General features: G+C 46.9%; 1 protein-coding gene across 2 annotated transcripts in view; it reads left to right on the top strand.

Moving 5' to 3' along the window:
• The window catches only part of LOC119168264 (methionine synthase-like), a 58,718-nt gene that overhangs the window by 24,959 nt on the left and 19,754 nt on the right, over positions 1-14,005 (top strand). For both annotated transcript variants that reach the window (XM_075867208.1, XM_075867209.1), the window contains exons 14-15: positions 8,065-8,250; positions 9,478-9,657. In XM_075867208.1, the coding sequence (XP_075723323.1) occupies positions 8,065-8,250; positions 9,478-9,657 (366 nt within the window). The remainder of the gene's footprint in view (positions 1-8,064; positions 8,251-9,477; positions 9,658-14,005) is intronic.

Genomic DNA, 14,005 nt, shown 5'->3' with positions numbered 1-14,005 from the left:
ACATGTGTAGGTGACTTGTTCTCTAGTCATTCAAGATGGCATGTGACACATGTGCTACTTTCACGAAGACAACGTGGTCCGAAGATAAGACACAGGCGCAGAAATAACAAACAAACGTTGTGCTACAAATCCGTCAATCGCCACTGCCATGATTTCCAAAGTTCACTTCACTTTATCGTGTAGCAGCGAACCGCCAAAATGAGACTTCGTGAATGTAAGCACACTCGCTCAAAGAGCACTTAAGTTGCCACTTGTGACAGGGGTATGACTTGCCTGTCCGAGCCAGTGAAGTTAGAATGAAACGACGGCGAAGTCAGACACAGATGAATGGAAAAAAGAAGCGGATGTGGAACGCCACCGAAGAGAGTTCGCATTGCACTAGGAGCAGTAAGGAGAGGAAAACAGTGGAAAGGAGGCCATAAAATAGAAGATAGACACGACTTACATACAAGGATTTGTTGTAGCACCGCCTCTGTTTATGTACAGCAAGCAGCCAAAGGCCCCCATCGTGCATAAGCATTTGGCTGGGCAGCATACTACCGGGATCACATGAAATGTTTTGCAGAGAAATGAGAGCTCTGTATCGTGTTCATATTTCTTTTCACTCGCACCAGCGCCGTGTTCTTCCATGTTTTAGGTGTGAAGCGTCGTTTAGACTAAGTGGTTAACGATTTTGAGTAGTAGCTTAAGGCCGTCCCGCGGGTCTTACACTTGATGAGGCCGCATCTACGTATAAATTACGCCCCGGGCCGGGCTCGGGATAGTGCTGTCAAAATGATTAATTGTCGTGGCGGGTCTGTTCTCGCGCTCGATCATGAGCCGTTTCGTTGAGGTTGGGTTGCGGCGGGTGGACGTCTTTGCCCAAGTGACTAATAATAATATCTGGTGTTTAATGTACCAAAGCAACGACATGATTATGAGACACGCCGTAGTGGAGGGCTCCGGAAATTTCGACCTCCTGGAGTTCTTTGACGTGCACCTAAATACAAGTAAGCGGGCCTCGACATTATCGCCTCCATGGAAAGTCCAGACGCCGCAGTCGGGACTCGATCCCGCGACCTGCGGGTCAGCAGCCGAGTACCTTAGCTGCTAGACCACCGCAGCGAGGCAACAGCGGACTTTTTATAGTGTTGCTGATATTTTTCCGACTCGTCTAAACTAATCAGATAATCACGAGAGAAGAGAAAAATATGTAAGCGAAGGTAAACTCAAGAAAAGAACACGCAACAGCAGCAATGGCGATAAGCACAAAAGAAAGCCTGGCGAAGAAATGCTCCGAATTTTTTGCTCCGCAGTGGTGGTCTAGTGGGTAAGGTACTCGGTTGCTGACCCGCAGGTCGCGGGATCGAATCCCGGCTGCGGCGGCTGCATTTCCGATGGAGGCGGAAATGTTGTAGGCCCGTGTGCTCAGATTTGTGTGCACGTTAAAGAACCCCGGTGCCATGGTCGAGATTTCCGGAGCCCTTCACCATGGTGGCTCTTATAATCATATGATGGTTTTGGGACGTTAAACCCCACAAATCAATCAATCAATCAATCAATCAATCAATCGATCAATCGATCAACCAACCAATCTGAACTTTTTACTGCTTTCGCTTTCTTTTTTTTCTTTTTTTTCTTTTTTTATTTACCTTAAAGACCCCGCACTGGAGGTATTACATAAGGGGTGGGGTTAACACACATTTTTTTACAAAATAGTGGCTACATACATTTATTGAAAAACAGCAGATTTTAGTTTTACCGAAAATGATGATGAGCAGGTGGTTTCGACGATATGGCGGGGCAGGCCGTTCCAGTCAACTGATGATCGACAAAAGAAAGATGCAGAAAATGTTGTAGTGCGGCTGCGTGGACGAGAAACTTGCAAGTGGTGCCCTGTGCGCAGCGATGTGCGCGGTGGCGGGGCCAAAATATATGGGGCATGATGAAGCGAGCTGTAGAAAAACTTGTGAAAAAGGATTAATGAATCAATGCGGCGCCGGTATGATAGCGTGTTTAAACCAGACTGTGTTTTTAGTAATGATATGCTGATGTTATAGGAATATGACGATTGAATAAACCTTACTGCGCGATTCTGAATGGCTTCTAGGGTATTGATAAGACATGCTTGATGAGGTGACCATATGGGAGAAGCGTATTCTAGTTTCGGGAGTACGAGTGACTTATATGCTAGAAGTTTTACGTGGCGTGGTGCATGACGCAGGTGGCGTTTTAGAAATCCCAGGGTTTGGTTGGCCGAGGCGGTAATGCATGCTATATGAGGCGACCAGTTTAAGTCATGTGAGAGTGTGACACCAAGGTACTTGAATGTATCCACTGTTTCTAATGAAGTGTTAGCAATAGTGTAAGGTGTGTATAATGGCTGAAGACGGCGAGTGAAACATACTACCTTGCATTTGTTGGGGTTGAGGGTCATCAGCCATTCGTTGCACCAATCCTGAATATTGTTGAGATCTTCTTGCAGAATAGCGTGGTCAGCATTGTTAGTGATTGTACGGTAGATGACACAATCATCTGCGAACATTCGGATTTGAGAGGAAACATGTAGAGGGAGGTCATTTATATAAATAAGAAACAGCAGAGGGCCTAAGACGCTGCCCTGTGGAACGCCAGATGTTACAGGGAGGGGGGCGGAAATGGAATTATTGATATGTACTGACTGTGATCGGCTAGCAAGAAATTCCTTAATCCAATGGAAAATATCGGGATGTAGATTCAACTGAGAGAGCTTAAGTAACAGCCGTTGGTGGGGTAACTTATCAAAAGCTTTTGCGTAATCAAGAAAAATGGCATCTACCTGTTTGTTAGTATCGAGGTTGATGTGCAAGTCGTGGATGAACATGGCAAGTTGCGTTTCGCATGAGAGGCCCTTCCGGAATCCATGTTGAGATGCGTGAAAAAAGTTGTGCCTGTCAAGAAACTGCATGATTTGCGTGTAGATGACGTGCTCCATTATCTTGCAAGGTACACTAGTCAGGGAAATCGGTCGATAGTTGAGAGGAGAGCTTTTGTTGCCTGATTTGAAGATTGGAACGACCTGCCCTTCCTTCCAGGAGAGGGGGATGCTACCGGATGATAAGGACTGCTCGAAAATAATTCTGAAATAGGCTGCGCAGATGTTCTTGGTGTTTTTAACAGTTTTGTATTGATATCATCTGCCCCTGAAGTTGATGAAAGTTTAAGATTTTCAATTATGGCAATTATTCCTTGTTCGCTGAATTGGATTGCTGGCATGACACCTTGGACAGGGGGTGGGGGCACTGGTAGAGGAGCATCAGGTTCAGTGGTAAATACAGATGAAAAAGCAAGGTTAAATACATCAGCACATTCTTGCTCAGGAATCGCAATGTCGTTATGGTCGGTAATGACAACAGCAGTAGGTGGCTTGGGGTTTAAAATTTGCCAGAATTTTTGGGGGTTGCTCTTGAGTACACAGGGTAAGGTGTCATAAAAGAAAGAGTGCTTGTCATGACGTATAGCTGATAAGTAAACTTTCTCAGCTACGTAATATTTTTCCCAGGCCGTGGTACAATTTTGTTGCCTTGCGAATCGGTAAAGTCGTTTTTTCTTATTTTCTAGAGATTTTAATTTCCTATTGAACCAAGGTTTATTGCGGTTAGCTTGTACTGAAGTAACTGGAATGTGGTTGGTGGCGAGCTCAGTAAACTTTTGTTGGAAGATCGACCAGTTTGCATGAAGTGTGCGGCTGTGAAAATCGGTGCAAAAAGTCGAGTAAAAAGCGATAAGTTCGTTGTTTATGGCATCGTAGTTGCCTTTGCCGTATAAGCGTATTGTTTTTCTCCACGATTCTCGTTTCAGCAAGGTAAAGCTAAAGACTGCGTGGATTATTTTATGGTCGCTAATTTCGCGGAGGTAAGACATCGAAGATAGGCTATTTGGACTATTGGTTAGTATAAGATCTAAAACGCTGGCTGAGCCATGCGCAACGCGTGTTGGTTGTAACACAAGCTGACTTAAATTAAAGTTAAAACAGAGATCGAGGAAATCATTATCGGCTTTACTCAGTGATGAAGGCGGATTACTATTCCAATTTATGTGAGGGAAGTTAAAATCCCCAAAGAACAATATCTGAGCGTTAATGTATTTTGTCGTGAGTGTGTTCAAGACGCAGCTAAGCTTTTCAATGAAGTCCGTATCTGTTCGCGGCGGGCGGTAGCATACACCAAGTAAAATAGTATGAGGAGAGGAACGGAAAAGTAGCCATAGTATTTCAAGATCACTGGGTGTATGAACAATGGTGCAAGGCAAGGTATCACTGACGGCAATGAGCACACCACCACCTCTGGAGTTCTGACGATCTTTGCGGAAAACATGAAAGCCCGGTAGGTCATCCATAACCTCTGCGTCGGATACGTCGGCAGTAAGCCATGTTTCGGTAAGTATTAACAAATTACACCCAGACGATAGGGCAATATTACATACGACGTCGCGTTTAGGAAGAAAACTCCGTATGTTAGTAAAAATTGCTGAAATAGCAGTGCTTGGGCGTATTGTTATCGAGCGCTGTGATGGCTGTCGATGATGTGGCAATTGCTATCTGATTTCTTTAACACGCTTCGCTGCGTCATCGTACATATACTTCGCGGATCCTATGTACAGGGTTTTATAACGTAGAGAAAAGGCGACAGCTTTCGCCTTTGCAAAAGCAAGAAGGTGTTTCCGGGCATTTTGTACTGCGCGGGAGTAGTCCTGACCAATTCTGCAGTTACTGCCTTTGAGCTTGGGTCCATTAGACAGGATTTGTTCTTTGGTTTTAAAGCGAGCAAATTTCGCAATTATGGGGCGGTTACGGCTAGTATTGTGGCGGCCGAGACGATGCGCACGCTCAATCTCGTCGGGATTCACAGTTAAGCCCAACTGATCTGAGCAAAGGCGAATGATTTTTTCTTCTATCTGAGAGGCAGATTCCGATGCGCCAGGGTCGGGAATACCGAAAAAGATTAGATTGTTACGGCGGGCTCGATTTTCGGCGTCATCAATTCGTGCTTCTATGTCTGAGATTGCCTGGGTTGTCTCGGCAGTAGTAGACGTGATGGTTTTGACCTGTTGTTGCAGGGATTCGATGCGTTGACAGTGGCTCTCAACGATATTGATTCTTCTGCTAAGTTCACCTATTATGCTGCTATTTTCGGCGAGTTCGGTTTTTAAACCCTTCAGTTCGATTATTAGCTGTGATTGCCCTGCTGACAGTTTTTGCAATTCGGTTAGTATAGCGTTAGATTCAGGGCCGGGGTTAGTTTCAATGTCGCCTGACAGCAATAGCAAGGCACACAAGACATCAATACACTCTACAATAATGGATAACAAACACTGGGGGCTCGGCAGCAGTACCAGAAACAAGTCGCTCGATTTCTTAGCGTAAAGACTCAAAGGTCGACTAACCTGCATATTGAAAAGTAGCAGCTTAGGCAACTGTCCCGTGGCACAGCCGCCGAGCCCACAGTTGGGCGCGCGAGGGTGTCGCTCCTTTATAGCCGAAGAGGCGATTGATGTTGCTGACATAGGCGTATCCCAGGTGGCAATGATGACGAAATCCGTGTCAGGGGCGGTTAGCTTATCATATGAGAAAGCAACCGATATACGGCCAATGCATGGTTCCACACAGGTTGAGGGTGCGTGCGGGATGGCCAGTATGGTAGCGGGCAGAGCTGCGCAGATCACTGCGATGGCGACGACCTGCATATTGAAAAGTAGCAGCTTAGGCAACTGTCCCGTGCACTCTAAGCCGAAAAAGACTAAAGTGGGGTATGCCATTGGTCCTTTAGGGGTTTAAATGCGCTGCCACAGATTTTGAACCAATTTTGGACTAACTGCGGGAGTAACTGCAAGGGCTCAACTGTTACCCCAAGCACTTACTCCGCTTGGTTTAAATGTTGACCCCAGTAGAATGCTCCAGCGGGACTAACAGTTGAACCGTCTGGACCAATGGCAAAAAAAATGGCGACACTACGTTTGTGCAGTATATTTTATGTTTATTCCAATTTAATGAGCACTGAAGATCATAGTATGTTATTCATGCAACACACACACACACACACATACATGCGCACTACTATTTCAAAGTAACACACTGCAAACACTGACTGCCCGCGCTGTACTACAGAGAACAGACTCTCGGGTATATATAGCACAGTATTTTGACCTCCCATCTAGTGCCAGCGGGCGACTTTTACTCGGCTTAAGAAAACAATAAATATTGACACCGTAACGCGAAAATTTACATGGGCTTATTCGTAGCACCGATGCGCATCGATCTTTTAATATGGATCCATCTAATCTTCAACATGCCTCCAGCCCGAGAATACGAATTATCAGCTGGTATTCGATCATGTCGGCCGAACCAGCGTTCGCAGTGCTGGCGCACGAGTCCGCAAACACAAACATAGCAGCGGCGCTTATGCGGGAAAGCCGGCGAAGCAGCGAGGCGCCCCGCCGATGCCATACCGTGTCGGCTTGCCGACGGCGTCGCTAGGCTTACGACGAGTACGGCTGAACGACCGCCGGCGATCGCAACATGCGGCTCGCGTGAAATTTTCGTCGTCGTTATTGTATAGTCACAAATGAACAATAGGTAAGTGCCCCATGTTCGCTGTGTCTTACGGAGTGATGTAGATATCCGTATACTTACAGCGACGAGACCGTTCGCAGGCACGGTTCTTTCATCGTGCTGGTAAGGCACAACCTGTGTACCGCTGGCCGCACGATTAGTCGTATCCGCGATCGCCTACACGTTGGATTTTTGATAACGATTGTCGGATGGATAAAAAGACATAAGTTTGCCTGAGCTACTATTTTTGTGAACTTGTACGCGACGCTTCCTTCGCTTGTGCCGGCAATGCACTCACACCGGCAGCCCGCTTCATACCGATGACGTACGAAGCCTACTTTTCCTATATATCGCTTTGAACTTGTGGTCACTGTGTGGGTACACGACCGCTGATGCACAGCTTACCTTTATTAGCATTGTCAGTGTTCACCGTTGTTCGAACTTATTCAGCACATTAAAGCGAGTTCTCGGCATTGCCCGTGTTTGCGGAGACTTTCACTTGGCTTCGGCTCGCCCGTGCCGGCATGGTGGAAACGCGAGGGCACTTGCTGTGTGCACTGACAGCGTGTTGTACTACTTTCCTCTCATAACATCTTCTGTTCGTTTCATAGTGCTTCCCTTTCACAGTGGCGTATAGCCTATTTAACTTGTTTTCATGATCGCCAACCACGCCGAGCATTGCAGTGCAGCATCGACAGGAGGCGATCGCGGCGCAGTTGCCCTCCCCGTTGGTCCCTTCATTGCCGGGCGTTTGCGCAAGACACGCATTGTCACACATTTAGTCCCTGTTGGACGAACCGTTCGTCCATTGGTTTAACGACTGCAGTTAGTCCAACTTTGCCGAATTTCGGCTTAGAGTGTGGCACAGCCGCCGAGCCCACAGTTGGGCGCGCGAGGGTGTCGCTCCTTTATAGCCGAAGAGGCGATTGATGTTGCTGACATAGGCGTATCCCAGGTGGCAATGATGACGAAATCCGTGTCAGGGGCGGTTAGCTTATCATATGAGAAAGCAACCGATATACGGCCAATGCATGGTTCCACACAGGTTGAGGGTGCGTGCGGGATGGCCAGTATGGTAGCGGGCAGAGCTGCGCAGATCACTGCGATGGCGACGACCTGCATATTGAAAAGTAGCAGCTTAGGCAACTGTCCCGTGGCACAGCCACCGAGCCCACCAAGGTTCAACTGGCTTCTCTGAACTTATTCGGGTGAACACGCCGCACCCAAAGAACGAGAACGAAAGAACACAGCACACAGGACGAGCGCTGAACTGTGTACTGTGTTCCTTCGTGCTTGTCCCTCCGTTTAGCAGTGTTTTTCCAGCTAAGTGTGCACCAACTCACCCGTGTAATATATTTGCTCGAGAAACGTTGTGTCATGCGTTTGGAGACATCTGATGCATGCCCCGCCCAAGTATAGCCGACGAAACAGGCACAGCAGTGACAGAAAAAAAGAAAAAAAAATGGTGATAAATGTAACGTAAATTTTTTTTTCAGGTTCCCATCTGCATCGACTCGTCGAACTTTGACGTGATTCTGGCTGGCCTTAAGTGCACCCAGGGAAAAGGTATCGTCAACTCTATCAGCCTCAAAGAAGGCAGGGAGGCATTTCTGAGGCAGGCGCTCGCGATTAAGAAGTTCGGCGCGGCGGTGGTGGTCATGGCTTTCGACGAACTGGGTCAGGTGAGTTGTACGTCCCCAACTTTGCTGCTCCGTGAACCGTGAAATAATGCACGTGTATAGTAAAATTTGTGTTATTTGGGTTCATTATATGAGAACTTAGCTTTTGAGGAGCTTGTATACTAAGAAAGGCGTAGATGCACAAAATGTCTGGCAACATTATTTGGGATAGACTAGAACTTATGCGCGTGAATGGAACCCTCAATCGCACGCATGCGCGCGCGTTCGTTTATGTATGTATGTATGTATGTATGTATGTATGTATGTATGTATGTATGTATGTATGTATGTATGTATGTATGTATGTATGTATGTATGTATGTATGTATGTATGTATGTATGTATGTATGTATGTATGTATGTATGTATGTATGTATGTATGTATGTATGTATGTATGTATGTATGTATGTATGTATGTATGTATGTATGTATGTATGTATGTATGTATGTATGTATGTATGTATGTATGTATGTATGTATGTATGTATGTATGTATGTATGTATGTATGTATGTATGTATGTATGTATGTATGTATGAGGGGGTAACAAGCGAGTGGGGGTGCACGTTTTCGCGCACGAATAACCATAGTTTGCTATACAGTAAAGAATGTTTAAACCAATGATACTACTTATATGCAAATACAAATTGGCATTATCCTTTTGCATTATCCTTTTGCAGTTGACAGTGTATTAGACACTTCCGTGCCACTGACTGTGAACAACTTTTCACTTACAGTCAACAGACAGTTAGCCTGGGGAAGTTTAGCGGGACATCCTTTGCTTTGATCACGCGACAAATGAGAAGAAATCGAAGCGGACGAAAAGGCATGCGTCTGCCGGCAGGGTGCGAACACTCGATTGGTGGAGCGTCGGACGCGTTATTCGAACGTATACGTCCGCGGTCGCTGCCGGCGATGGCAAGTTAGTTGACTGCTTGGTCACTTTAATTTCTTCACATTTATCACGTAATTACTACAGAGCCTCCAAAACTTTCATAAGCTTGATTGTCTGCTGTTTATCACTAAAAGATTGTGTTCGATAAGAGCCCATCGATTTCAGTACTTTCATACTGTGATCAATAAAAAAATAAACACAGCCTTCATTTCTCTATGGATGAGCTGCCCGTGCGCGTGTGTGTCCTTATATCGATGGTTGGTATATATGGATATATGAACATTAGAAACGCCTCATATTTCTTGTTGGAAATGTTATTGAAAATGTTATTTCAGGCGACCGATGAGGACCGCAAAGTGGAGATATGCACGAGGTCGTACGAGATCCTAGTTCGGGACGCAGGATTGGATCCCAGCGACGTCATCTTCGACCCTAACATCCTGACAGTCGCAACGGGCTTGTCGGAGCACGCCAATTACGCGGTGGACTTCATCAACGCCACCCGTCGAATTAAAGTGAGCGAAATCTTTAATACTTTTAGGGTTCGCTTCATAACGAATGTCTCGCCAATCTATTGCAAAACAAAAAGACGCGTAGCTTTGTAAAATGAAAAGAAAAAGCGATAAATCAGCTGCAGGCTCGGGTGGGGCGACACTGCGAAACGCCTCTGTAAGTAAAAAAAAAAAACAGTTAAGGGACCTTCGCACAAAGGTTGCGAAACCTGACCGAAGAGCTGAGCTGGCAGTAATCTTTGCTTCTGTTTCGTTTTCCTTTTCCCCCTTCTCTCTTCTTCTTCCTTTCCATCTTTTGTGTCTTCTTTGCTCTCTTTGTATTCATTTATTTCTTCCTCTGCCTTTATCTTTCCCCTTTCTCTCTCTCTACTTCGCACTTGTTTCCTCATTTTTTGTCGATTTTTAAAAGTAGTCTCGCCTGCCTTACGTGGAGCGCGCTAGTTTATTTTTCTTTTTTGTTTTGCTGATGATGATAAGGGATCACCATCAAGATGCCCGAAGAACGAGAAAAAGAAGGTTTCAGTTTAAGTCCTCAGCAAAGCGCCTGAAGGGGGAAAAGAAGACTTCTATTTGGCGCTCGCGTCAAATAGAAGCTACCCAGTTTCTGGCCAATCGCCCAGGAGGGAAGTGGTGGGTGGATGAACCAGACGTTTAGAATCTACGTCTATAGTCTACTGCGTGCCCAATGTGCTTCTGACCGCGTTACGCCAGTGACGACGACCACAGAATAAGACAACCTGCCCCACCCTATGTTCTGCATTTAAAAGTGACAGCGGGGGCGGATTGGCGCTGTCGAGCACGAAAGGGCGAGTTTCTTGCCAAAGGAGACCGCGGCTTAACGCGCGCGAGTTGCGAAAGCCCTCTCGTAGTTAAGTTTGCACGCATCTGAGCTTTAATGTTCCAACATTAACCCCGTGCCCTGGTCGTTCGGCATCGTCGCATTCGCATAGTATAAAGATAGATATGTGAGGTTTAACGTCCCAAAACCACCACATGATCATGAGAGACGCCACAGTGGAGCGCTCCGGAAATTTTCACCACCTGGGGTTCTTTAACGTGCACCCAAGTCTGAACACACGGGCCTACATCATTTCTGCCTCCATCGGAAATGCAGCCGCTGCAGCTGGGGCTCGATCCCGCGACCTGCGGGTCAGCAGCCGAGTAACTTAGCCACTCTAGACCACCGCGGCGGGGCAGCATTCGCATAGTATATAGGTTTGACACGTGAAAACACAGAAACAGATGAAATTTTACATAGCTATCCACTGTCTTCCCAATAGAAGCCACAGTGGATCATAAGGTTTTCCATTGGAGCTGGGGAGGGGGGATTAAATAATCGGAATACATGATATTTCTGTTCTTCGCGGTACTCATTCCAAATTTCTAGAGAGGCGGGGAGGTCAGAGCCTTTAGACTTCTTCCCGCCTTTTGGAGCCGCAAGTGAGTAATAATGAATATCATGATTTAACTTGTCTCTAGCATTACTTCATTAAAATAAAATAAAATAGTGTGGGTAATAAACGGACAGGCCTGAAGCCAATATTGCCGGTAAAGGACTCTTTTTAGGGGCGAAGATCCTTGAAGCGGCACCCGTTCGTCCCTCGTCGTAGTACATAACATGTCTTACATTTTGACCTCCAAGGTGCTGCTGGTGAGAGATTTCTTCTGTGCGTTGTTGAACAATAAAAATTCGCAGCGTGCGCGTTAACTAAAAGCTGAATTCTCCTGTTTCTCATTCCCCGTTAGCAGCCATTGGTATGTACATTGAGCACTATCTGACAAGAAAGGGTTGCTACGTTATAAACGCTGGGCGTAAACTCCTTGGTTTTAGAAAGGTTTACCAAGCTTTGGGGGGCCGCAGTGCCATGAATACAGTTAACTAGTATATAACATCAACTCGAGGTGGTTAAAGGTGGGAAGTAGACACAAAGCACAAGCCGTAAGAAAGTGTGCGTGTGCCACCTTCTCGTTTAGTCCTTGGAATGTCCGTTGGATGGCGGTGCTTCTCTATGCAGAATATATGATGAAAAGATGCGAGATCGCGGTACTTGGAGGGTTGACTAGATGGACTAACGGACACACAGACAGATGCATGGACGGACGCACGTATGGCAGCACGGTCGGATGGACGCAGGGACGGACGCATGGATGGACGTGCGGACGCACGGACGGTCACAGACGGACGCATGGACGGATGGAAGCAAGAACGAATGGACGGACGGATGCTTTGCCGCGCTATCCATCATGCACCCCGTGGATATGCTGCCATTCTATTCGGTAAAACAGCGCAGTCCTTTCGTCCGTATAATGCATACAAATTGTTCTAATAATCACCTCAGTTTTCACAACGTTAATCCAAGCGCAAAATAAGTGAAGTGATGGATTTGTCTATCCACGCATGGCTACAACACCCCCCCCCCCAAATTACAGCATATCTGCGAGGTGAATGATGACGAGCGGAGCGAAGTGGGCGGACAGACAGACGGATGCACCCCAAGTACCGCCATTTCGTGTCTTTTCATCATATATTGAACATGACAAGCAGCGCCGTCCAGCGGACATTCCAAGGACTAAACAAGAGGTGGCTACTACGATGACGAGAACATGGGACATTCCAGCCACGGCGTAATGAACTTCGCCCCTAAAACGTTAGCCGCGTATCTGCGTGCTTAGCTGCAAATGTCGTCGAGGAACGATATATTCTTCTGCCAGCCTTCTTTCGTGCGTAGCGTCAGACTTTCAGCGCAGGCTAAAAAAACATTACGGTCTTTGGAGTTACATATCTATTTTTTAGTAAAGGAACACGCCGTTTCATATTTACGTATTGATATTGCGCCTCAGATATGCGTAATTGATTTTTGAAGGACTGTGTTCACATATATTAACGAAGCCACTTGTACAAGATGGCTGGGTGTTCAGCAAGTGCTTAAACTTTAGCCGGGTGGCTGAATGGTTTAGTGTGACAGACAGGCAGACAGACAGGCAGACAGACAGGCAGACAGACAGACAGAACAAACTTTCTTCGTTCCAGTAACCAGGCTATTGGTTGGCTCACACCAAGGAGGTTTAAAGAAAAATTGCTGGAGTGGAAGCTCCCGCAATGCCTTGCCAGCAGAAGTGAAGCCAGCTTTTCTGATTGTGCCCGCTCAACGGTGATACGTTATCATGCTTAGTAAGATGGCCGCCGCAGCCGCCATCTTGCCAGAGGCATGGCCTCACTCTTAGGCAATGATTTCCCCTCTAGCAATTTTTTTAAAACCTCCCTGGTTCACACCAGCGGCTAGCAGCGGTCGCGCGACCATTTGAAACTGTTTGCGACCAGTCGCAAAGGAAACGCTCCGTTCCAATCGCTCAATGGTAATACGTTATCATGCCCCTAGTAAGATGGTCACCACAGCCGCCATCTTGCCAGAGGCATGGCTTCAATCCTTGGTAATGACTTCTACTCCAGAATTTTTTTTAAACCTCCCTGGTTCACACCGGCGACTAGCAGTGGTCGCGCGACCATTTGCGACTGGTCGCAAACAGTTGCGAATGGTCGCAGAGGGACTGTTTTGGCTAGTCGCTTCCTGACCGATTTTTCATTCGTGTGACTGCAGTGGCAAAGCTGCTGGAACCAATCAGCGATGCCCAGAAGTGACAACAGCATTTCTTTATATGCAGGCTCATTCTTAGTTTTTTTTTTTTTTTCATTGCGCCGGCCTTCTGCCACCAGATACAAACGAGTGCGTTTCTCTGAGTCTGTGGCACCATGGCCACTTTGGAGTACTTGGCTTAGAGATGGCGGGGCGCAGCAGCTAGAGCAAAGTGTCGAATTTGCATGGCGGCGTTCGTAAAAAGCCAAACACCGTCAAAATAAGGAGAAAATGAATTGTGCACTACATTGTCCTCCGTATTCAGCGAACGGTTGAGTGAGGAGCGAGCGGAAGGGAGTGTGGGGCGCCGGGAGGAGAGAGAACGAACGACGCCAGAAGGAGCGGCGAAGCACTTCACCTACCCTCTCCTATGCTCATGTTCCCTACAGGGCTGCAGAAATTAGGTGTTTCCATACTATTCTAACCACTACCGCCACCACCACACTCTCTCGCAATAAATGCTCCACTTGCTGGGGGCGAGGATAAGCGCGCGCGCAGCTGTTGCTATGGGAGATGGTGGTGGACGGATCCCGACGGACGCCTGACATAGCCCGACCAAGAAATGCATTCGCATAAAAAAAAAAAAACATGAGCACGGTACACGATGCCGAAATGGTGTCGGAGGAGGTTGCATTTTATGAACACCGTGCGTTAAACGCGCTCTCTCGTCAATTACCCCCCCCCCCCTCCCACCCATAAATGGGGACAAGAAGCAT

The sequence above is a fragment of the Rhipicephalus microplus genome, chromosome 6, assembly GCF_043290135.1.
Source record: "Rhipicephalus microplus isolate Deutch F79 chromosome 6, USDA_Rmic, whole genome shotgun sequence".
NCBI classification, from domain to species: domain Eukaryota; kingdom Metazoa; phylum Arthropoda; class Arachnida; order Ixodida; family Ixodidae; genus Rhipicephalus; species Rhipicephalus microplus.
This window is presented reverse-complemented; position numbering and strand designations above follow the sequence as displayed.